Raw genomic sequence first — 22,452 nt, forward strand, 5'->3', positions numbered from 1 at the left:
ATCCCACTGTCGGCAGCCCTGAAGATGGTTTTCCGTGGTTTCCCATTTTCACACCAGGAAAATGCTGGGGCTGTACCTTAATTAAGGCCACGGCCGCTTCCTTCCAACTCCTAGGCCTTTCCTATCCCATCGTCGCCATAAGACCTATCTGTATTGGTGCGACGTAAAGTCCCGTAGCAAAAAAAAAAACCACTGTCGGCAGTCCTGAAAATGGTTTTCCATGGTTTCCCACTTTCAAAGCAGGCAAGTGCTGGGGGCACCTTAAGGCAATGGCCGCTTCCTTCCCTCTCTTATGCTAACGTGCCGGGCTGAGTGGCTCACTTGGTTCAGGCGCTGGCCTTCTGACCCCAACTTGGTAGGTTCGATCCTGGCTCAGTCCGGTGGTATTTGAAGGTGCTCAAATACGTCAGCCTCGTGTCGGTAGATTTATTGGCATGTAAAAGAACTGCGGGACTAAATTCTGACGCCTTGCAGTCTCCGAAAACTGTAAAAGTTTTTAGTGGGATGTAAAGCCAATAACATTATTATTATTATTATTATTATTATTATTATTATTATTATTATTATTATTATTATTTTTATCCCATTGTAGCCATAAGACCTATCTGTGTCGGGGCGACGTAAAGCAAATTGTAAAAATAAAAATAAAATTAATATGAGAACATGGGTGTGGAATGAATTCACAAAATTATATAGCATGTAGTTAATTACAGACACTGTTGTAACATTGCACTTGACTTGAATACTTGAATACTCTATGAAGCATAATTTCAAGCAACATTGAAATTATTATAAGGTTGATCTTACTGTAATATATGTGGATCCAGTTGGGGGGGTCACAGAATCCTTGCTTTCGAAGAGCTTCCTTCATCCGTGGTTCAGCCTTCGAGCCATTACACTGTTGCATAACGGTATTAAAGGGAGAATATCTAATTTCTTTGATCATCAAACCTATATCGAAAAACTATACTTTCTACGAGTTGTGTAAAATATAATTTCCGAACTTTTATGTTTCATGCGCTTTTAACGTGCAAGGAATAACTGAGATATACATGATTATGAAATTCTTCACTAACTTCCCACTATCTCTGGAAATACTGTTCTATCTAAAAGGTGTGCATAACAATAATTATTGAAAATCTAATTTTAAATCTTCTTTGTCTTATACATTTTTACCATACAAGGTATAAATGAGATTTTCAGGAAATTTTTGTTGCAGAGTCCATCAGCGAAGAGCTTTGCTGACATGATGTGACATTGTCAGTCTTCGGCTGTACTTGGTCCGTGACGGTTGCTATTTGAGGACATTTGTATAGTAGAATGGCCACGTTCGGCTAAGGTCCATTGTATTCAGGAACCTAACATCTCGCAATAACACTAAGTACCACACACTTTTCATATGCTGCCGGAATGAGAGATGAGGAAATAGTCATATCGTAGGGTTTACTCCAGTACCTTTTGTTTTTTAGATCATACTGACTGTTCTTATGGTGACGAGATAGTACAGAACTAGGAAGGAAATGACCATAGCCTTTCAGTGTTGCCAACTCAGCGGATTTTCCGCCAAATTTGGCGGATTTTTAAATAGAACAGCGGATAAATTTTTAATTTAGCGGACGCCTAATTTTTATGACAGATTTTCAAACTGATTTTCAGCAGTAACAATATCACATTTCATCACCAGGAGAAAAAAATAATATAGAACTTACTACGGCATAATAGTCCACTTATTCCCGTTGTATTGAACTTATGCTGCATACTACGACTCGTTTCCTAGACCAGCTCTGGCCCACAGCCTCAGTCAGAATTTGTTACAATCGGTACTGTACTCTTGATAGCCAGGTAGTGTCGTGTTTGATAACGTGTTTCTTTTGACATCGGGTTCTTTTTGGCACGTCAATATGTCAAAAGAATAGGTTGAAAAGTAGTCATATATTTCGTAAAGGGTGGTTAAATAATTAAACTTTTAAAGACTAGTTGGTTGAGCTTCCCACTATCCAAATACCAACGATGCATCTATTGGCAGTGCAATATAAATGCGAAATTGTTTGACATTATTTATTTCTGCACTTATCATAAACAATGAAGACAGTAATGAAAGTGAAAATAACTTTCGAAATAGATTTGAAAATTTCCGTATGTGCTTTGCTGCTGTGAACTGCCAGCATATACTTTGAAAAAGAATGGTACCATGCAGCTTCATATGAAACCACAGGACCTGAACCCAGCATATCTGCTTCAGAGCATATAGTGCAGGGAGGAGATGATGAGCTCCTGTTCTGAAACTGGTGAGTGTTGAGTTAACCTCTTTAATTAAAACAGCTGGTATATGCTATTTTGCTTCAGTTCAAAATTTAGCGGATATTCTACTAAAATTTAGCGGAGAAAGTATTTATGGGTTGGCAACACTAATAAAAAACATGCGGGTGTGAACAGGGGAAACCATCTTCAGATCTGTCAACAGGGAGGTTCGGACCCACCATCTCCAGAATGCAAGCTAACAGCTACGTGATCCTAACCACGTAGCCAACCTGCTTATTAAATCTAGTATAAAAGGCTACAGAAACTTCATCTCCCACCATAGAAAAAGTATGGAAATCTGCAGTAAACAACTGTAGAAGTGCCTTGTCCAGCTGTTGCTGCTTTTCTTTTCTTTCTTTCTTTCTTTCTTTCTTTCTTTCTTTCTTTCTTTCTTTTTCTTCTTCTTCTTCTTCTTCTTCTTCTTCTGTATATCATTCACTTTCTATTGTAGTAGTAAAAACGATAATAGCAACTGTTGCTTCACTGTCCCACAGGTTCCAGTCTGTAACAAAGGTTCAGGAGAGACAGTTATGCAAGATGGCATTTCAATGTCCTTTTAGGACCAGAGATTTGAGTACCATGAACATTATCAGAACTATATGCACTGGTAGAATTTTGAGACTTTTATAAACTACCTTCATTATTATTATTATTATTATTATTATTATTATTATTATTATTATTATTATTATTATTTATTTGCTAATCGGACAACTAGGGACCACGATAAGTTCCATTAAACATTATGGCGTTTATTCAATTTTTGATTGATCAAGGAGGTTTACATTAGCTTGCTGTGTCAAGCACAGTGTTCATCCAATCAGCTGTGCCAACTCTCCCGATTTAAGCAGGAGACTCCTGATTATTCATCGTTCTTCCCGGTCTCCCGGTCGCTCCCCCCCCCCGGCCAGCACGATCGCTGGTCTCCTGGTACAACATACAACAAGGATCTTTGAGAGAGTGCGGCAAAACTGCTTGCGCCATTGCAATACAGGCATTGAGACTGGCGGTCGTCACTTTGAACAATCACTATGAGCTGCATTGTTGTTATGGAGTATACGCTGTGTCTGTCCATAACACAATAACTGTGCATTTCCGACCATTGGTTCCCCATCTCAATATAATCGGTTGTGGACCCACTATCACCTGTTTCAGTTTGACACACCCTGTATGTATTATTAGTATTAGTGTAGCGAATAGAAAGAGGAAGTGAACAGATGGCATTGTTTATACTGGGTTCGCACGTTTTTACTTGTAGCGGGAGTGATTTATTTAGTGTAATAACTATATTCATATTTTGGAATATAGTGAGTGTGAAAATGCCATCGTACTTTGTGCCGGGGTGTCGATTTGCTTACAGGTCAGGTGAAGGTAAACATTTCTTCTCTCCACCTGAAAATGAGAAGCATTTCTGTCATTGGGCTAGAGGGATCCCAAGAAAAGACATGCAGCTTACACGTAAGTCTAGGATTTGTGAGTGTCATTTTGTCAGAAGATCTTATTATTAATGGGGAAAAAGTTGAAATTCTGAGAACAGTGTGGAGCTTAAAGCCAGGAGCTGTCCCTCACATTTTTCCTAATTTACCGTCCTATTTAAGCAAGTCCCTGAAAATTCGAAAACCCCCCCCCCGTTAAGACAAGAGTTACTCAAAAGACAATGTTGGCAATGACAATATTAACAGTAGTAGCTTAGAATGTAATGAACTAAATTTTCCCTCACATTTAAATACTTAATAGTGACGATAATGAAAAAATAAAAGAACCTGGTCTCAGTTTACCCTGTAAAGTAGCTGATAGTGTTGTTGAGGCTTCTAGAATTATTCTAAATTTGAGGGGACAAGTTAAAAACCATGGTAGGAATTGAATTAGAACCAAAAAGAAATTAGTTGCATGCAGAGCTAAATTAAAACAGATTGCAAATAAAGTCAATGTGTCAAGTGAAGCTGAAGACAGTCTTAAGTTCCTTAGCAAGAAACAAACAATAATTGAGGGCTCAATGCTGAAAAAATGTAGCACCAGCCCGAAAGGTATGCACTGTTCTAATGAATTTATATTAAGCTGCGTTTACACTAAGCGCGATTTCCTTGCAAAATAATTTCGCGAGGGAATTGAGCCTAGTGTAGACGCTCCCCCACCCCTGAGTAATTGCGGAGCGAGGGCCCTCGCTGCGAGCCGGAGCTCAGTCGGTTTTTTGTCCATGCATCAAACAGTTTCGCTCAGTGTAAACGTGGTCCCCATAGCTGCACGAGGGATGAATCAAGAACAGTGCTTGCAACTCATCAACCTCTACAAAAATAGAGATTTTATGTGAAATCCGAAAAACAAAAACTATTTCAATCGCAATAAAAGAGAAGATGTGTGGAAGGAAATTCGTTCTCAACTAAACTTTCCTATTTCTACAGTGAAAGGGAAGAGTGCTACTGGGATCATATCGAAGCGAAAGATCGAAAGAAAATAAGAGCAGAGTCACTGGATCAGGCAAGCAATTGGGAACATGCATCATTTTCAAAAATATTTTTTTTGAAAAGTACACCAATGAAATAGTACGTAAACGTATTACATTGTGGTATGTTGCCTTGTTTTCTACCATTAAAAAAATATTTAATAGTGCCTTTCCGCAAGGCGAGTGAAACGGCCTCTGACGTAAGCGGCACGCTGTGACGTCACGATCCAGTACCGCATGGAGCTCTACCAGCCGTTGTGCATCAGCCGTTGCTAAAAGCCGATTGTTTATTATTCACGATCGCGAATAACTTCGAAATGACAGAAGAAGGGTTCGAAACAGCACAGTCAGACAATCTACCATGTGTAGATGTCATCATTCTTGAAAAATGTGACTTTTGTGGCCGCAGAAATTCGCGGATAACAAGCAAGTTTGTACGTGGCGTCTTTTATATACGTGCAATGTATTGTAACCCATAGTATTAGGATAACAACGAACCTGGATAGATATCGCATCACTTTCAACATTTCCTTCTAGACTGATTCCCCTATTAAAGAATAACATTACATTTTCGGGCTTTCAGCATTAGTAAAGTAAGAAATCGGATTTCAGCACTAACATAAACATATAGGTAGCATTATAGTACTAGTCCGCTTCTGTGGTGTAGTGGTTAATGTGTGCCACTCCCGGAGGCCCGGTTTCGATTCCCGGCTCTGCCATGAAAGTTGAAAACAAATAGTACGAGGACTGGAACGGGGTCTACTCAGCCTCGGGAGGTCAACTGAGTAGAAGGGTTTCGAATCCCACCTCAGCCATCCTTGAAGTGGTTTTTCGTATTTTCCTACTCCTCCAGGCACCTAAGGCCACGGCCGTTTCCTTCCCTCTTCCTTGTCTATCCCTTCCGATCCTCCCATCCTCCAACAAGGCCCCTGTTGAGCATAACAGGTGAGGCCGCCTGGGCGAGGTAATGGCCCTCCTCACCAGTTTCATCCCATACTCAAAGTCTCACGTTCCAGGACACTGCCCTTGAAGTGGTAGAGGTGAAATCCCTCGCTGAGTCCGAGAGAAAACCAACCCTGAAGGATACACTGATTAAGAAAGAAAGAAAGAAAGAAAGAAGGAAAGAAAGATCATAGTACTATAGGGCTATAATCTATCATTCCCAAAAAAAATACATATTTATGGTTGGGACAACTGGCCTACCCACTTCCAGGGCCCATGAAAGAGAATTAAATATCTTTGTGGAGGGAAAAAGTTAAACATGATAAAGATAAATATGACTTCATCTAGTTTTCACAAGTCGGGCTGAGTGGTTCAGACTGTTGAGGTGCTGGCCTTCTGACCCCAACTTGGCAGGTTCGATCCTGGTTCAGTCCGGTGGTAGTTGAAGGTGCTCAAATACGTCAGCCTCGTGTCGGTAGATTTACTGGCACGTAAAAGAACTCCTGCAGGACTAAATTCCTGCACATCGGCGTCTCCGAAAATCGTAGAAGTAGTTAGCGGGGCGTGAAGCCAATAACATTAATTACATTTGGCTTTTAACAAGCTGAGCATATCAGGAAAGAAAAGTGTCCCGGTGACATTTTAGTCGCTCAATACAGGAATGTCTTGGGTGCTGTGACTTTTACTTTTTTTTTTTGCTTTACGTCACACCGTCACATATAGGTCTTATGGCGACGATGGGACAGGAAAGGCCTAGGAATGGGAACAAAGCGGCCATGGCCTTAGGTACAGCCTCAGCATTTGCCTGGTGTGAAAATGGGAAACCACGGAAAACCATCTTCAGGGCTGCCGGCAGTGGGGTTCAAAACCCACTATCTCCCGGATGCGAGCTCACAGCTGCGCGCTCCTAACCGCACGGCCAACTCGCGCGGTATTTTTACCCTTCGGTTTATTGACTTGGCTTGTATAACCTAAAACTTAGGCTAAGTTGGATAATATTTTAAACACCTACATCACTATTTTCACCTGTGTGCAATTATGTTATTTATTTCATTAATATTATGACAATTATTATAATTGAGCATTGTTAACTTATAAGACCCCAACAGACAAGCATTGGTTTTGTGTAGAGTTATACATTTGTTAAATTCACGTTGTTTCCTTTCATGATGTACACGCCTATTCTTTGTTACATTATAGAGTATTTAGATATAGCCTAAATTTCTTTACCAATTAAGCTCTTCAATAAAGACATACATAACTGTCCCATGCCAAGATATATTGGTAGAATTAGAGCTGTCATAATGGTTCATAACCCCTTTGATTTATTATCTTGACATGGATCACCCAAAACATAGGTTAGGTTTGGAGAATACTTCAATAATCAGCATTATTTAATGCACTGTTTTTTACTTTCATATTCCAAGATGTAATTGAAGCATTTAAATAAAGCATCATACATTAAAATTTAAAGTTTTACCACTAGAACAGCTAACATGGAAAAGTGATTTGAAAATTAAAACAAATTCATCTTACGTTAAAATCTTTAAAAAAAAAAATAAAGTGTAAACTTTTCCGATATATCACCAGCATTTCTCCGGCTTGCCAAAATCCATTTCTCCCTAGTTTTAGCGTCTTTGGAACATTTATAAACAATTTGTTTGGTATGGTATGCGATGTGCTATTGCACATCGGAACTCTACACCATTTATAAGTTTTCTGCCTCACTGTCTGCGCAGGATTCATTTTAAGTCTAAAATATACCACTCAGATTATTATCCAATGTATAGACCTCGAATTTAACCATACTAGACACTAACGTAAAGTAGAAATACGCGAAGTGTATCCTGCTTCTCACAGCACACTATGTGTTACTTCGTCTGCTAATTCAGTCAACCTGTACGATGACGTCAGACCAATGAGATCGCGTGCTTGCGTGACGTGACATTTTCGTAGATTTTTATCACGTTTGGAGTTATTATTTGTACATTCTGATCACATTTTTGAATTCTGCATGAAATTTTGAATCAGATTAGCATATTTTTAATTAAAACCCCGGATCATGCATGTTCCCTATTACTATTGGTTTATAATGCAAAATTGTGTCATTTCATTAATTTTTTGAACCTACCGGTACCTATTTTGAAGTATTCTTGAGTCATTGTGAAGAACTTACACTGACCAGCATGAAAAACGCAACACTTCAATTTCTTACAAAAACTGACATTTATTTTAAATTTATAACACTTTTATGACACTAATCTACTATATGATGATGAAATGTTGTAGTACGGTCACATGTAGGTGTCTAACAATGAAACAACAATGAAAAAAGATTATTATAAACAAATTAACTCATAAAGGTAATGCACAGCTGCAGCGGCTGGAGGGACAAAACAAGTTTCTATGTTGGCTGCAAAACCAGAACTGAAGCTTTCAGGCTTGTCAAAGGCGGCTCGCCCCACTCGCGCTATTTTTTGCTCTGAATTGCGCTCTGGTTTGGGTAGTGCAAAATTTCACTCGAAGCGAGTAAGTTTCACCGAGCGACTTTCGCGAGGGAGTTTCGCTAGTGTAAACGCAGCTTAAGTTTGCTTGAAAATGAAATCCCCTAAGGGTTACAGACATTGTTTAAAGCATGAGTTACTTCCTCTCCCTACCGAAGCTCATTTGAGAAGACTATGCAAAGGGTTCAAATGTAATTATGGTATTAATGGAAATGCTGTGAATGCAATTAAAGATTTTTATTTAAACGAGCAAGACAAAAATAAGCGACTAGGTGTGGTGATTTTGATGAAGTGAAATTGAGAGAAGATATTAGATTTAATACAACTACACTGACAGTTGATGGATTTGTTGATTTAGGAGATGAAACTCCCTACGACAAAAATGTCCTTGCCAATCACACGCTTGTGTTTATGTTTGTCCCTTTGTTGCACAGCTGGATTCATCCTGTAGCAGTGTATGCTAGCAAGAATGCAACTCCTGGAGAACTATTGTCAAAAATAATAATTCAGGTCATAATTCAATTGGAACAAGCTGGGGTGAAAGTAATTGGTTTTACGTGATGGAAGTCAGTGTAATAAAAAGGGCGTGGATGAATTTGGGAATTTCAGGGAAGAATGATAAAATAAAATGCTCCATTGAAAACCCAGCAGATCATCGAAGGCGAGTGTGGGCATTTTCTGATTCCGTGCATATTTTGAAGTGCATACATAGTTATTTCCACGATAATGTTCTTTTCCTGTATAAAGGCAAAGAGGTGAATTAGAACTTTTATAGACAGTTATATCAAATTGACACTTCTACTGAGTTTGCTGGTCTTCAAAATTGTCCTATGATAATATCCTCTCACATAGACCCAACCTCATTTCAGAGGATGAACGCCAGGTTGCTTTTCAGTTATTCAGTAATAGTGTAGCCGACGCAATTTTTTTAGAGAAATCAACCCCAATGAATTCAGTGATAGTGAGCGCACAGAAATTTTCTCACGACAAATCAATAATCTTGCAGATGCCCTAACTCCACATTGCCCGTAAAAGGGCTTTATAAAGGTTCTCCGTCACACAAAATATTGCTTGAATTTTTAGAAAACATCACATCTCAGAAAAACACATTTGAGTCTTCCAGAGCTTTGGAATCATTAAGAGTAACCTTGAAAAGTACTCTGGAAATGGCGGACTACTTGTGGAGCAGAAGATTTTGGTACAGTGTGTCCTGACGGCAAAATTTAATCAAGATCCTTTGTAGCGCCATTTTGGTATTTTGCGTTCCCGTAGTTGTGACGATCACCCTTCCACTGTGGATTTTTTACATTTACACATGCTGCAGTCTGTGTATATACCTACCAAACTCACCTTAAATTCTACCGCAAATTGCGAGTCAGTGATAGATTACCCCCCCGTCACTTCATTCGTTAGTCATATCCGTGCAATAGCTAAAGAAAGTGAACGTAAGAATGAAGAGGTCAAAATTAAAGAAAAAATAGTACTCGTGGGCTGGGAAAATGAAATAACTCTTCCTTATGAGGGAAACCTCACAGAACAGAATTTAGTGTTTCATTTGGCAGGCTACAATAGTAAGAAAAAGTGACAAATATTTTGACTGCTTAGATTGTGCTCGCACTCTTTGTAGTACCTGAGCTTCCACTGGGGCAACATTTACCCTCATTAAAGATTATGGCACGAACAAAGGCTTACGATACTTGACATATCCCTCACCGTGTGTATTTAGGTTGCTATTGCAAGTAGAAGAGGTCGTCTCAGAAAAATTGCAATCAGAACAAAATTTATGTGGTGATAAATTTTTTGCATGTTTGGACAGCATAAACCCTATAGTTGTCCGACCCACAGACTTTGGATGCAGCAGTGATCACAGATATGACCTTGTGGCAAAATTAGTGTTTCATTACATTATGTGCCAATTCTTCTTCCGTACGAAGGAAATAAGGAAAGAGCTGCCATCGTCCCGGAAGTTCTCCTAGGTTTCGGACAACTAACGCTTTCGAGGGCGAGTTAAAACTTTTTGTATATGTCTTAGATAATGTGAAATGCATAATAGTTTCAACTATATTTCAGTACTTTGTAGGTTATTTCAGAATTACTGATGTTTAAATCTTTTCAGAGGATAACATTAAGCCATTAAATTAGTGTGTTTGCCAGCTTCCTCTGTTCAAATATTCCTGGACTGTACACACACATGGCACATGAAAGGGAATAATTCAAAAGTCATTCTGGCAACTGGAAGTTGTAGAGAATATATTTCGTGAACGTTTTGTATAGCAGCACTGTTCACCCACAGCTACACTAAGACAGTCTGGTGTCACCACCTATTAAATACGAGAGAGCACTCGCTTCCTCTTTCAATACGCTATGGTATTAGTATTAATATTAACTTTATTGGCCACATTGGAACATTTGAGTCTTCTATGAACACTTTTTCTTTGAAGGTTGTACTGTTTGATTCTTCTTATCTGCCCAGTACTTCTTCATTCATTATGATCGCAGTGTTTTTAATTTGTCTGAAATCTCTACAGGCCTTCTGTGCATCATTTCAGTTGAAAATTGGTGATTGTTAAGAAGGGTGGTAATTTTATTGTTGTTCTCTGCATCTGTAATTTTGAGTCCAACTCTTGAATTTCTTTGATCCAATGCCCTCCTGTCTTCTTTCCCAGATTTCTCAACAATATACATACAAATTGGTATTATGGAAATTCATATTTCTGCTGAAGGTAATGGTACAAATTTGATACTGTGCATGACCCCTCACAATCAAAGAATTGATTGTAGGCTGCATCTGTGTTTTTCCATTCATGCATTAATAAACATTAACAATGACCTAAGTATGCAATATTATATTTACTAACCTGTCCTGTGTTTTTATTTTATTTATATAGGGATGATCACTGCTGCGGTGATAGTATTTTCACGCCATTGTAACATCAATCCTGACAATGTAGCTACTCCCATAGCCGCTAGTCTTGGAGACATCACATCTCTTGCACTGCTCTCGTGGATCTCAACTATTTTTTATGAGGCTATTGGTGAGATATTTCAAATTACTTATATTGCTGTCTAGTTTTAGTTATAGTGTAGTACCTATGACATGGGCAGTTTCAAAATATATTGTGAGGTTAACACATTGCGGACCGGTCCCGAGAAAACTCGTGCATGCCTGGCCGAACGTTGCGGACCGGTCCCGAGTTATCTCGTGTTAGCAGCAGACTGAAGTTTAGTGCTATCTTTTGATATATACCGGAACTATTTGTAGGTCAAGGGTGCTAGAACTCTTATGTATGATTCTACACAATCGATAGTCGCATTTCTTTTCGATTATTCTTCATATCATAGCTTTTCTTTGCATTTCCTGACAACATGTTTACAAAGTTTGAAGAGCCATGCAAGATGCCAGCGCTCAGGGATTGCACGTGTTTAGACAGGGATGAAATTATTCACGTATTATGTGCTGATACAGGCTCAGAATATCGAAGTGATGCTGAATATTTAGAGTTCGACGATGAAATACATTCTAACGGAAATGTTTCAAGTGATGACGAATAGATATCCTTATCTTCAAGGTGTGGTAATCACGTGGCGCAGGACGAGGCTCATAATTGTATTACGGTTGTAAATATTCTAAATATTGTAAATAATATAGTGTTTTCTGACAACTAGGTTATGAACAACAGTAAACCTAGGCTAGAGGATTTTGAACGTGCTCCTGATATAAAGGTATGGCCTAATGAACCTGGAAATGTAGGACAAGTATCAGTACTTATGTTTGTGAGGACTTTTTCATTATGTAGCTGAGCAGACAAACTTATACTATGAGCAGAATTCACATTCTCATAACGTATCCCGTAAAACCCAAAGTGGACTATTGTCCCTAAGAAGGAAATTAAAAAAATGTTTTTTGTATATTGATAGGGCAGGTTAAGAAACCGTATCTGAAAGATTACTGGCCAACCGATCCCCTAATAGAAACCATTTATTTCGGAAAACTATGAGCCGAAATAGATTTCAGCAAATACTTACCTAACTGCATTTCAACTACTAATCAGGAATGCCTCCAGAATAAAACACAGTAGTCCTTCAAAGGCTACTGAAGTTCTGGCAGTTTATTTGAATGCATGCACTCCAGTTTGGAGGTAGTTAGAAAGTGGCCGGGAACAGGGCTGTGTATGGGGTGAAGGGCACCTGGTCCGCAATGTGTTAAATGATAGCAAGAGTATTTTCAGCCTGCATATTTCTTACTTCAATCAAAATTGATAGTACGTCCAACCTTTGTTCCATTGATATTTATTAATAATTTTGTACATCTTCTTGTACAGTCTACGAGACGTTCCACATCATGTTGGACAGAAAACTGTAAAAAATGAAAATGGGTCTGTTCAAAATCTTGAAAATCTTAAAGTAGATGTAGAAAAGCATCAAAATCAAGATTATCAAGACATATATACAAGTGTGTGCGTGCGTGCGCGCGCCACCATTGCTGAAATAAAAAAGTACATACACAACGCATGTAATGATTTGGACAATGATACCACACTATGACCTAGAGTATGTAACAGTGTTCCAAAAACACTTGAAAACTTTTCAATACGTATAAAATCAATATTGTGGAAGTAATACAGGGTGGTGCAAAAGTCACTGGACAATTGGTTAAAAGAAAACAAAAGTAACAGCAAGACATGGTACAGTAGGAAGTTTTAATCCATTAAGTTATTACCAAATGGTGATGATTACGCTTTGTCAAGTTGGTGACAGGCGATAAGTATTTGGATATGCTTCAGAATTACATAGTACCAGGACTTATGACGTGCTGAAAACTTTCAAGATATTTACTTTCAACACGATGGGCTCCACCACATTATGCCCCTGCTGCCCGCGATTATTGAAACTGAACTTTCCAAAGAAAATTGATTGGTGGAAGGGTAGATATTGACATGCCTCCACATTCACCAGATATCGCCCATGGATTTTTTCCTATGGGGTGTCGTCAAGGACTCTGTTTATTCTAAATATCCTTGGACCATTGCTGAAATAAGAGACCATACACAACGCATTTCATGATTTAGACAGTGATACCTCACTATGCCATTGAGTATGTAACAGTGTTCTGAAAGATGTATTCATGCAGACGGAAAACAATTTGAACATAAAATATAATTGTAAGCATTGTCTGTATTTTTTTTTTTAATGAAACATAAATTCAGTCTTTTGTTTAAATCAGTGTCCAGTAACTTTTGCGCCACCCTCTATTTTCCTAACTGAATAGCGCTCAGAGAAAAAAACTTTTCCAAGTATGTTGCCATATGTTTCTTTTTTTCAGGTAGTTTATAAATTTATGCTCAGACTAGTTTTGGCAGAAGGAAGACTTGACAGTTATAGAAAAAATTTAAAAACCCAGAAAATCATCAAAATTGTGTATATTATCATTTTTCTTAACTTCTGAGGCCCATATTTCTGTCATAATTCGAGATAAGGAATTGAATGAGGTTCTATTTTTACACATATAAGATTTCTAATGACCATGTGGGTTGTTCACAGTACGATTGAGGTAATCATTAAAATGTTAATTTTGTTTTTATTCCAAAATAGGAATATATCTGAATACATTGGTCCTTTTATTTTCAACAATTGAATAAATCTGTGTTGTCAAATTTATGGGACCCTGAATGATAAAGAGAATTTTATATTAATTTTGTTCACTTATTTGAAAAGGTTTGAATTCTCTCAGAAGCTGCAGTGTTTATTGTATTACAGTAATGCTGTATTTCCTCGCATATTAGACCCTTTTTTCCACTTTTATAGCTGCAAAAATTAAGAGGGGTGGGGGTCCAATACGTGATAACCTCCCATTCCATGCAGTGAAGCTTGTTTTGCAAAGAAAACATAAAATGAACACCCCTAAATGTGTTTTAGTTGCACCTTTTCTCAATGGTAGCACATTTTTGTACCTTTTATTAATGTCAGCACCTTTTTCCACTTGTTTAATACTTTTTGTTTGGCTCCTGTGCCATATTTTATTCCTAAAGAAATTAACAGGAAAAGCTGAGCATTTCTTCTGTAAAGCACTAATCGGGAGCTTAAGTACGAACCTGGTGATTGTTGAACTATTAGCTTGCCACCCTTCATCAGCTGCTTCTGTGCCAGCCTTGTTATTATTACATAGGCGACAGTTCAGAATATGCTTTGACCGTGTGTGGTTTCTGCCATTGTACTATTAACAAACAGCTTAATACTATGCTTGGTTTCGGACCCACCATCTCCCGAATGCAAGCTAACAGCTACGTGATCCTAACCCTGTAGCTAACCTGCTTAGTAAATCTAGTATAAAAGGCTACAGAAACGCCGAGCAATAGTGCTAAATAGTTTAGTGCTGATGGTATTCAGAGCGACGGGTCAGTTCTGAGATGCAATGTTTGTCATATATCAACAATTGAAATTTTAAAAAAAATCACCGTAATCATGTTATGCAGTATGTAGCTAGGGCAAAACGTGAAGAACAAGGAGGCTATATGAAATTTCTTAAATGGGCTGTTGTGATGAATGTGAAGGAAGCACTGAATGCTATTGCAAAGCAGATATTAGAACAGAGCTTGGCCTAAAACCCTGATGTTAAGGATGTTGCAACAAACAGGCATTTCACATCGACTGCAAACAAAATATACAACCGCCGAATAATGCCCGCACCCTAATTTTAAGAAGGTTCGTTTTGAAAAAAAAAATTAAATGAACTCAAATTCCTTCCATCAAAAAAGTAATGTAAGCATAAACAAACATTTCATATCACTCCGCGAAGTCCACGTGGTCTTTACACAAATATGAACGTAAATTTACGCATATAGCTCCTTTGCCTCATTGATAAAAATACATTATCACTGCTATGAAATATATTTGCCACGAAAATTAGCTAGTAGGTCTAATTACGTGACAGATATTTCATTAATCTGAACTTGCAATTGGCACGATTCCCTGTAGATCGGAAGATTTGTCGTCTCTTGCATCACTAGAATCTTCTCCTAAATTACTAACAAATTTGCCACACTCCACGTCTAAAACACTTCTGACATGCGGTCTGTTTTTACTCAGGTAATAACACGACCGGTGTGAATAATTCTTTTTGTGCAATGTAAACGTTCGAAACAGACTGACCAGCAAATTCAGATGTTAGTTTTGCGATGCAGTAAAACCTTGTTAATTCCGAGTCTTTTGGACGCAGAAATCGGGCTTCGAATTACGTGTCACAAAATATTTTAATACCCATTACTGAATACAATTAACATTGATTCACAGTTTAAAACTTTCATATGCCATGAAAACAATTATTTTCAAAATGTATCCAACAAGGTGCATTTACAGTATTCAAATAATGCACTTGGATAATTCACTGGCAAACATAACCTCACGCAGCGGAAGAAAAAAAATTATTCAAAGCGAGGAGAAATCTATGCTGGCTCCCCTGTCTAAGTGCTTTATCCATTGGATTACTTTATGCATTGTAGATGCCTCGTACTTGCACGGAAAGTATCTGATACCCTTAAAACATCGTGGTTTATCAAACTTTCCTGTGACAAGTAGGAGGAAGTAGGGAGTCTCTCGATTCCATCTCCAATGCACCACAGGACAGTGACTCTCCTCGTGCGATTTCCCGCCATGGCACTTCTCGCAATTTAGAAATGCCAACACTTGCCACATAACAAAGTATTCTAAGACCCATTAATGCATGCATTCACCTTGATTCACAGTTCACCTTTCAAATGCCATGGAAAAAAACTACGGTATTTCCGAAATGTATCCAACAAGGTGCATTTACGTTATTCAAATAATGCACTTAGATAAATGAACTCACGCAACAAGAGAAAAAACACGATTCAAAGACGAGGACAAATTATGTTGGCTCCCCTGTGCAAGTGTTATATTTTTGGTTTACTATACTGTTTACATATTTAGATGCCTTGTATATGCACGGAAAGTGCCCAACGCCCTCAAAACATCCTAGCTTATCGAACCTTCCTATGGCAAGGGGATAAAGTCTTTGGCTTCTGTCTGCATTGCAACACAGTACAGTACCACAGGTTTGTTCGGGCTCAGCATTAAAGAAACAAAACAATGCAGTTTCATCGGCATTGACAATATTGTTCGGTGTGTACGAATTGATTATAATTAAGAGCCACGCTTTTTGTCAACTGTCGGTCACAGATTCTTCTCTGCACACTGCTGGCTACATGATATTGTGGCGTTCCTTAAAATGTTGAAAAACAAGGAATTACGATTTCACTCGAGCTTAGCAACTATGAAATACACTATAGACACACCGAAGTGAGTGAAAGCGGAAAGCTATCACTTCACGTTCCGGAAGACTCGTTCTATCATGACGCAGAGAAATTTGGAATTTAAAATACTCTGTAAAATACTATTTTTTAAAAATTAAAGGCAGATTAGAATTAAAATCCTGAATTGTTTTCCGTTTAAATATGACATATGGGGACAATTTTCTTGCATCTGCAATTACACAAAGCCTAACTGTATGCCCAACATCGAAAACTAATTGAGTAGGAGTGTGTTGCCAACCTAGATGCAAATAAAACCTGAACCTCCATTTTTTTTAATATGCAGGGATTATTCGCGTAAATACGGTATTTACTTAGTGACAAGAGATACAACCACACTGAAATAACATTAAAATGTTATCTGTTTGACAGTTTTCTGGGCATGTGATTTTAATAACATTGTGTTCTGGAAGGTGCAACAGGCTTCGGCAGCTGGCACAGTTATGTATGTATTGAATGGGTGGTATTTAACAAAATTATAAGAATTTGTATCACATTTCACTTAGTCGAGCAGCTCCTCTCCTTTCTCCCAAGTCTTACCAGCCCAAACTTTGCAACATTTTTGTAACGCAGCGCTTTTGTCGGAAATCACCTGGAACAAATCGAGCTGCTTTTCTTTGGATTTCTTCAAATTCTTGAGTCTAATCCTGGTGAGGTTCCCGTATACAGGAACCATACTCTAGTTGGGGGGTCTTACCAGAGACATATATGCCCTCTCCTTTACACACGTACTGCAACCCGTAAATACCCTCATAACCATGTCCAGAGAACTGTACCTTGAATTTACGATACCATTTATGTGATTACCCCAATGAAGATCTTTCCTTATATTAACACCTAGGTACTTACAATGATCCCCAAAAGGAACTTTCACCCCATCAACGCAGTAATTAAAACTGAGAGGACTTTTCCTATTTGTGAAACTCATCATACCATTGCTTACTGTCCATCTCACAACATTATCGAGATCATTTTGCAGTTGCTCACAATCTTGTAACTTATTTATTACTCTATGCAGATATCATCATCTACAAAAAGCCTTTTCTGATTCCACTTCTTTACACGTATCATTTATATACCTACATAAGAAAACATAAAGGTCCAGTAATACTGCCTTGAGGAATTCCACTCTTAATTATTACATTGGCAGATAAACCTTTGGCTCTCTAATTCTCTGAGATCACAGGTGAGTTGGCCGTGCGGTTAGGGGCGCACGGCTATGAGCTTGCATGCGGGAGATACTGTGTTCGAACCCCACTGTCAGCAGCCATGAAGATGGTTTTCCGTTGTTTCCCATTTTCACAACAGGCAAATGCTGGGCTGCACCTTAACGGCACGGCCTCTTCCTTCCCACTCCTAGCTCTTTCCTATCCCATCGTTGCCATAAGACCTATCTGTGTCGGTGCGACGTAAAGCAGATTGTAAAGAGAAAAAATCCAGCTGTTTTTCTAGTTTTCAACTTTTGTATCTTATCATAAATTTCATTATCATAGGTAAATTTTAATACTTCTTTAGTATTAGTCACCTCTCCTATCTGGGCATTATCCTTGTAACTTACAATCTTTATATATTGCTGACTGAATACTTCCGCCTTTTGAAGATCCTCGCATACACACTCCCCTTGTTCATCAATGATTCCTGGAATGTCCTTCTTGGAACCTGTTTCTGTCTTAATGTACCAGTACATACCCTTCCATTTTTTCACTAAAATTTGTATGACTGCCAATTATGCTTGCCATCATGTTATCCTTAGCTAACTTCTTTGCTAGATTCAATTTCCTATTAAGTTCCTTCAATTTATCCTTACTTCCACAGCCATTTCTATTTCTTTCCAACCTGAACCTGATTCTTAGTCTCTTTATATCTCTGTTATAACATAGTGGATCTTTACCATTCGTTACCAGCTTTAAAGGTACAAACCTATTTTCACATTCCTCAACAATTGCTTTAAACCCATCCCAGAGTCTGTTTACATTTTTATTTACTTTTTTCCACCAATTATAGTTACTTTTTAAAAACTCCCTGATGCCTGTTTTATCAGCCATATGGTACTGCCTAATAGTCCTACTTATAAGACCTTATTTTCTTCCACATTTATTTTTAACTACAACAAAAGCAGCTTTGTGATCACTAATACCATCTATTACCTCAGTTTCTCTATAGAGCTCATATGATTTTATCAGCACCACCTCCAGAATATACTTCCCTCTAGTTGATTCAGTCAGTCACTTTCTGAATCAGCTGTCCTTCCCATATTGACTTATTTGCCATTTTTTGGTCATGCTTCATGTCGATCGCATTACCTCCCTATTGACATTTGGTAAATTGAGATCACTCGCAACAATCACGTTCCTTTCCATATCGTTTGTAACATAGCTGATTATCTTATCAAATAAGTCTGAATTAGCGTCAGCGCTACCCTTTCCCCATCTGTACACTCCAACGTTATCAAGTTGTCTGTTATCTTCAGAGATGAGCCTTACACCTAGAATTTCATGTTTGTTATCTTTAACTTTTCCGTAGCTTACAAATTCTTTCACCAGAATGAATACTCACACTCCTACCATTCCTATCCTATCTCTACAACACACTGCAGCTCCGTAAGAAAATTTCTGCATCCACTGTATCATTTCTCAGCCATGACTCAACTCCAGTTACAATATCTGGTACCTAAGTATATATCTATTAAATTACTTAATTGCTGGGGCTGTACCTTAATTAAGGCCACGGCCGCTTCCTTCCAACTCCTAGGCCTTTCCTATCCCATCGTCGCCATAAGACCTATCTGTGTCGGTGCGACGTAAAGCCCCTAGCAAAAAAAAAAAAAAAAAAAAAAAAAACCAACTTCCTTTCTTGACAATACTTGTACAGTTCAACAGTAACATTTTTATGTCATCCCTACTTGACTTCCAGATCCCTGTACCCTTATCACCACTCCCTAGACTACCCTGTTTACCTGAATGTACCTCCCTATAACCCTTCTAAACAAATTTCCTAACTTATACATACCACTGTGGTGTAAGTGAAGGCCATCTGAGCGCAGATTCCTATCTCCTACCCACCCATTAGGATCTAGAAATCTCACTCCCAGTTTCCCACATACCCACTCCATAGTCTCATTTAAATCCCCCAATCACCTTCGAGTCAGTATCCCTCCTACACATTATTCAACTGATAACAATCTCCACTTCCTTAAACCTCACCTGTGCTGCGTTTACCAGATCCCACACTTTCCCAACTATGTTGGTACTTATTCCTGCATGCCTTACGTTGTTGGTACTAACGTGAAACACTACCACCTTTTTCCGTTCCCTCCTCCTTCTCTGCTACTTTCCTCAATATCTGCCTTAATCCTATTCCTGGATAACACTCTGCCCTGGTTCCCTTTCCTCCACACACTTTCCCCACGTCTTAACAGTTGAATCCCCCCTGACCAGAGCCTCAATCCTACCCACCTCATTTGATCTCCTCCCCTCCTGGTCACTCCTATCATTCCTGAAAGCTCCAGAAGCTACTTCCTCCTCCCTTTTCTCCCTTTCATGACCCTGTTCCACCTGCCTTTTCCTATCCTCTACTCTACATTTCTCTTTCCTACCTTTTCCTTTCAACTTCCACAATTCTCAGGAACAGTTCCCTGTTGCTCATCTTCCCTCTGTTGTTTAACCTGCAGTGACTCGGTGATTTCTCACAGACACCTGTCCTGAATTCTGATCCTGAATAGAGCCCTTAGCCTGCAATGAAATGAAATGGCGTATGGCTTTTAGTGCCGGGAGTGTCCGAGGACATGTTCGGCTCTCCAGGTGCAGGTCTTTTGATTTGACGCCTGTAGGTGACCTGCGCGTCGTGATGAGGATGAAATGATGATAAAGACGACACATACATCCAGCCCCTATGCCAGCGAAATTAACCAATGATGGTTAAAATTCCCAACCCTGCCGGAAATCGAACCCGGGACTCCTGTGACCAAAGGTCAGCACGCTAACCATTGAGCCATGGAGCCAGACTTAGCCTGCAATGTCCTTCCCCTGCAAACATTAGACCACCTGTCTTCTACAATTCCTCCCAATCCTTCCCATCCCTCTCTTACACCTACTGTATCCTGTACATTGTTTAAGGGGGCCTACTTTCCTTCCTGTCCTCTGACAGAATCCTAATTTTCTCCTCAAACTCTCCAACTCCTCCCTCATACTCCTTAATGCCTGGCTACACCCACAGTTCCTACAGTTGCACTCCTTAGCCATTCTTTACGGATTAATGAAAAGAAAAGAGAAAAGATAAGGTTAGTATACGAAGATCACACGACAATAAGGTAATTAATATCCTACTACACTACAATACTACTTCGTCTTACTATATTTTAATCCTGCAATACCCTAACAGGATATAAACTGCCGTTAATTACAGAAAATAACCACGCTAATTTCTAATAAGATACTACAATAAAATACAATAATTTTTTAAACTACGTTCAGATGTTTATTAATTACAATAGGTTATTACTAAGCACAAACAGAAATGAGTATTGCAATTAAAGTTTGAAATTCGCAAGAACTACTCAAGGATTACCAACAAAGTTAACTGCGTAGATAGATTAATGTTAGTACTATTTTATCGTACTATGCTCTGGTAGAAATGAAAAGTATCAAAAGGATTACCGTACACAAAGATCACACGAATATAACAGGCATGATACTGTCTAATATACCATGTCTACACTACAATTCTCAACTGAAATGTAGTTATGTGATTATTACAACTGGTGGATTACTATTATTTTTCCTACTCTGCAGGTAAGAGAGTAAAATTGTCCTTAAATGCTGAAAAATAAGAGGTTGTCTACAATAATTTCTCAAAAAATGACTTTTGTCAAAACTACGCTGGGGACTTGAATGGCAATTATTATGATCTAGGAATTTGATTATTATTAGCTAACCACTCTAAAATACTGAAAGATGGCGGGTGCGAAGTACAAATTACGGACAGTTGAACTACCTACTCAGAACTTCAATTGATCCGAATACAGGAATCAGGTGGTTTTTATTTATATTTTCTTTACCAAGTTACGGAATTCAAGGCCATTTCCCATTTTCGCGCAACTTTCCCCAACCTGCTTCCTGTGGGAAGGGCACGAATCTGCATTGGAAGTCACGGTCCTTTCACAAGGGATGACAAAGAACATTTTCAGGGCTAGGAAAAGTGCAATCATCCTAAGCGGTAATAGGGACAATTTGTGACGCGATAAGTGACGTATTTTTATATAGATTTAATATGATGTGAATCGGGACTTCAAATATACAAGGTGCTAAGCGAGAAGTCGCCGGAATGAGGAATGCATTAACGAGGTTTCTCTATATTTTCTCGCATCTGGTTAAATTCCGGAAAGGCTATTCCCATGTAAATTTACAGCAAAAAGGTTGTCATTACCCTACTGGTGCTTGAAATAGGGTTTCATGATTCATACAAGGTTAAGTTGGGTTAAATGACGCTGTTTGAATAAGAAAATTTTTTTTTGCTAAGGGCTTTACGTCGCACAGACACAGATAGGTCTTATGGCGACGATGGGATAGGAAAGGCCTAGGAGTTGGAAGGAAGCGGCCGTGGCCTTAATTAAGGTACAGCCCCAGCATTTGCCTGGTGTGAAAATGGGAAACCACGGAAAACCATCTTCAGGGCTGCCGATAGTGGGATTCGAACCTACTATCTCCCGGATGCAAGCTCACAGCCGCACGCCTCTATGCGCACGGCCAACTCGCCCGGTAAATAAGAAAACAAACGTTTGCCGCAGAAGCCGCTGGAGTGATACTACTTCAATATTTTCGGAATGAAATTTAACATACGCTTTCACGTTGTCTCGGAATTTAAAAAATAACTAAAGAGTAAACTGTGGTGTGAAAATATGTGAAAACGAAAATGTTGAACAAACTGATTGCCGTTG

The 22,452-nt window shown here is 38.7% G+C and overlaps 1 protein-coding gene across 1 annotated transcript in view; it reads left to right on the plus strand.

Annotated features, from left to right (window-relative positions):
- Window positions 1–22,452, plus strand: part of LOC136864296 (solute carrier family 41 member 1) — a 190,330-nt gene that overhangs the window by 95,350 nt on the left and 72,528 nt on the right. Inside the window, exon 5 of the mRNA XM_067141088.2 lies at window positions 11,079–11,225. Within this exon, the coding sequence (XP_066997189.2) occupies window positions 11,079–11,225 (147 nt within the window). The remainder of the gene's footprint in view (window positions 1–11,078; window positions 11,226–22,452) is intronic.

This window comes from Anabrus simplex, chromosome 2 (assembly GCF_040414725.1).
Source record: "Anabrus simplex isolate iqAnaSimp1 chromosome 2, ASM4041472v1, whole genome shotgun sequence".
Taxonomy (NCBI): domain Eukaryota; kingdom Metazoa; phylum Arthropoda; class Insecta; order Orthoptera; family Tettigoniidae; genus Anabrus; species Anabrus simplex.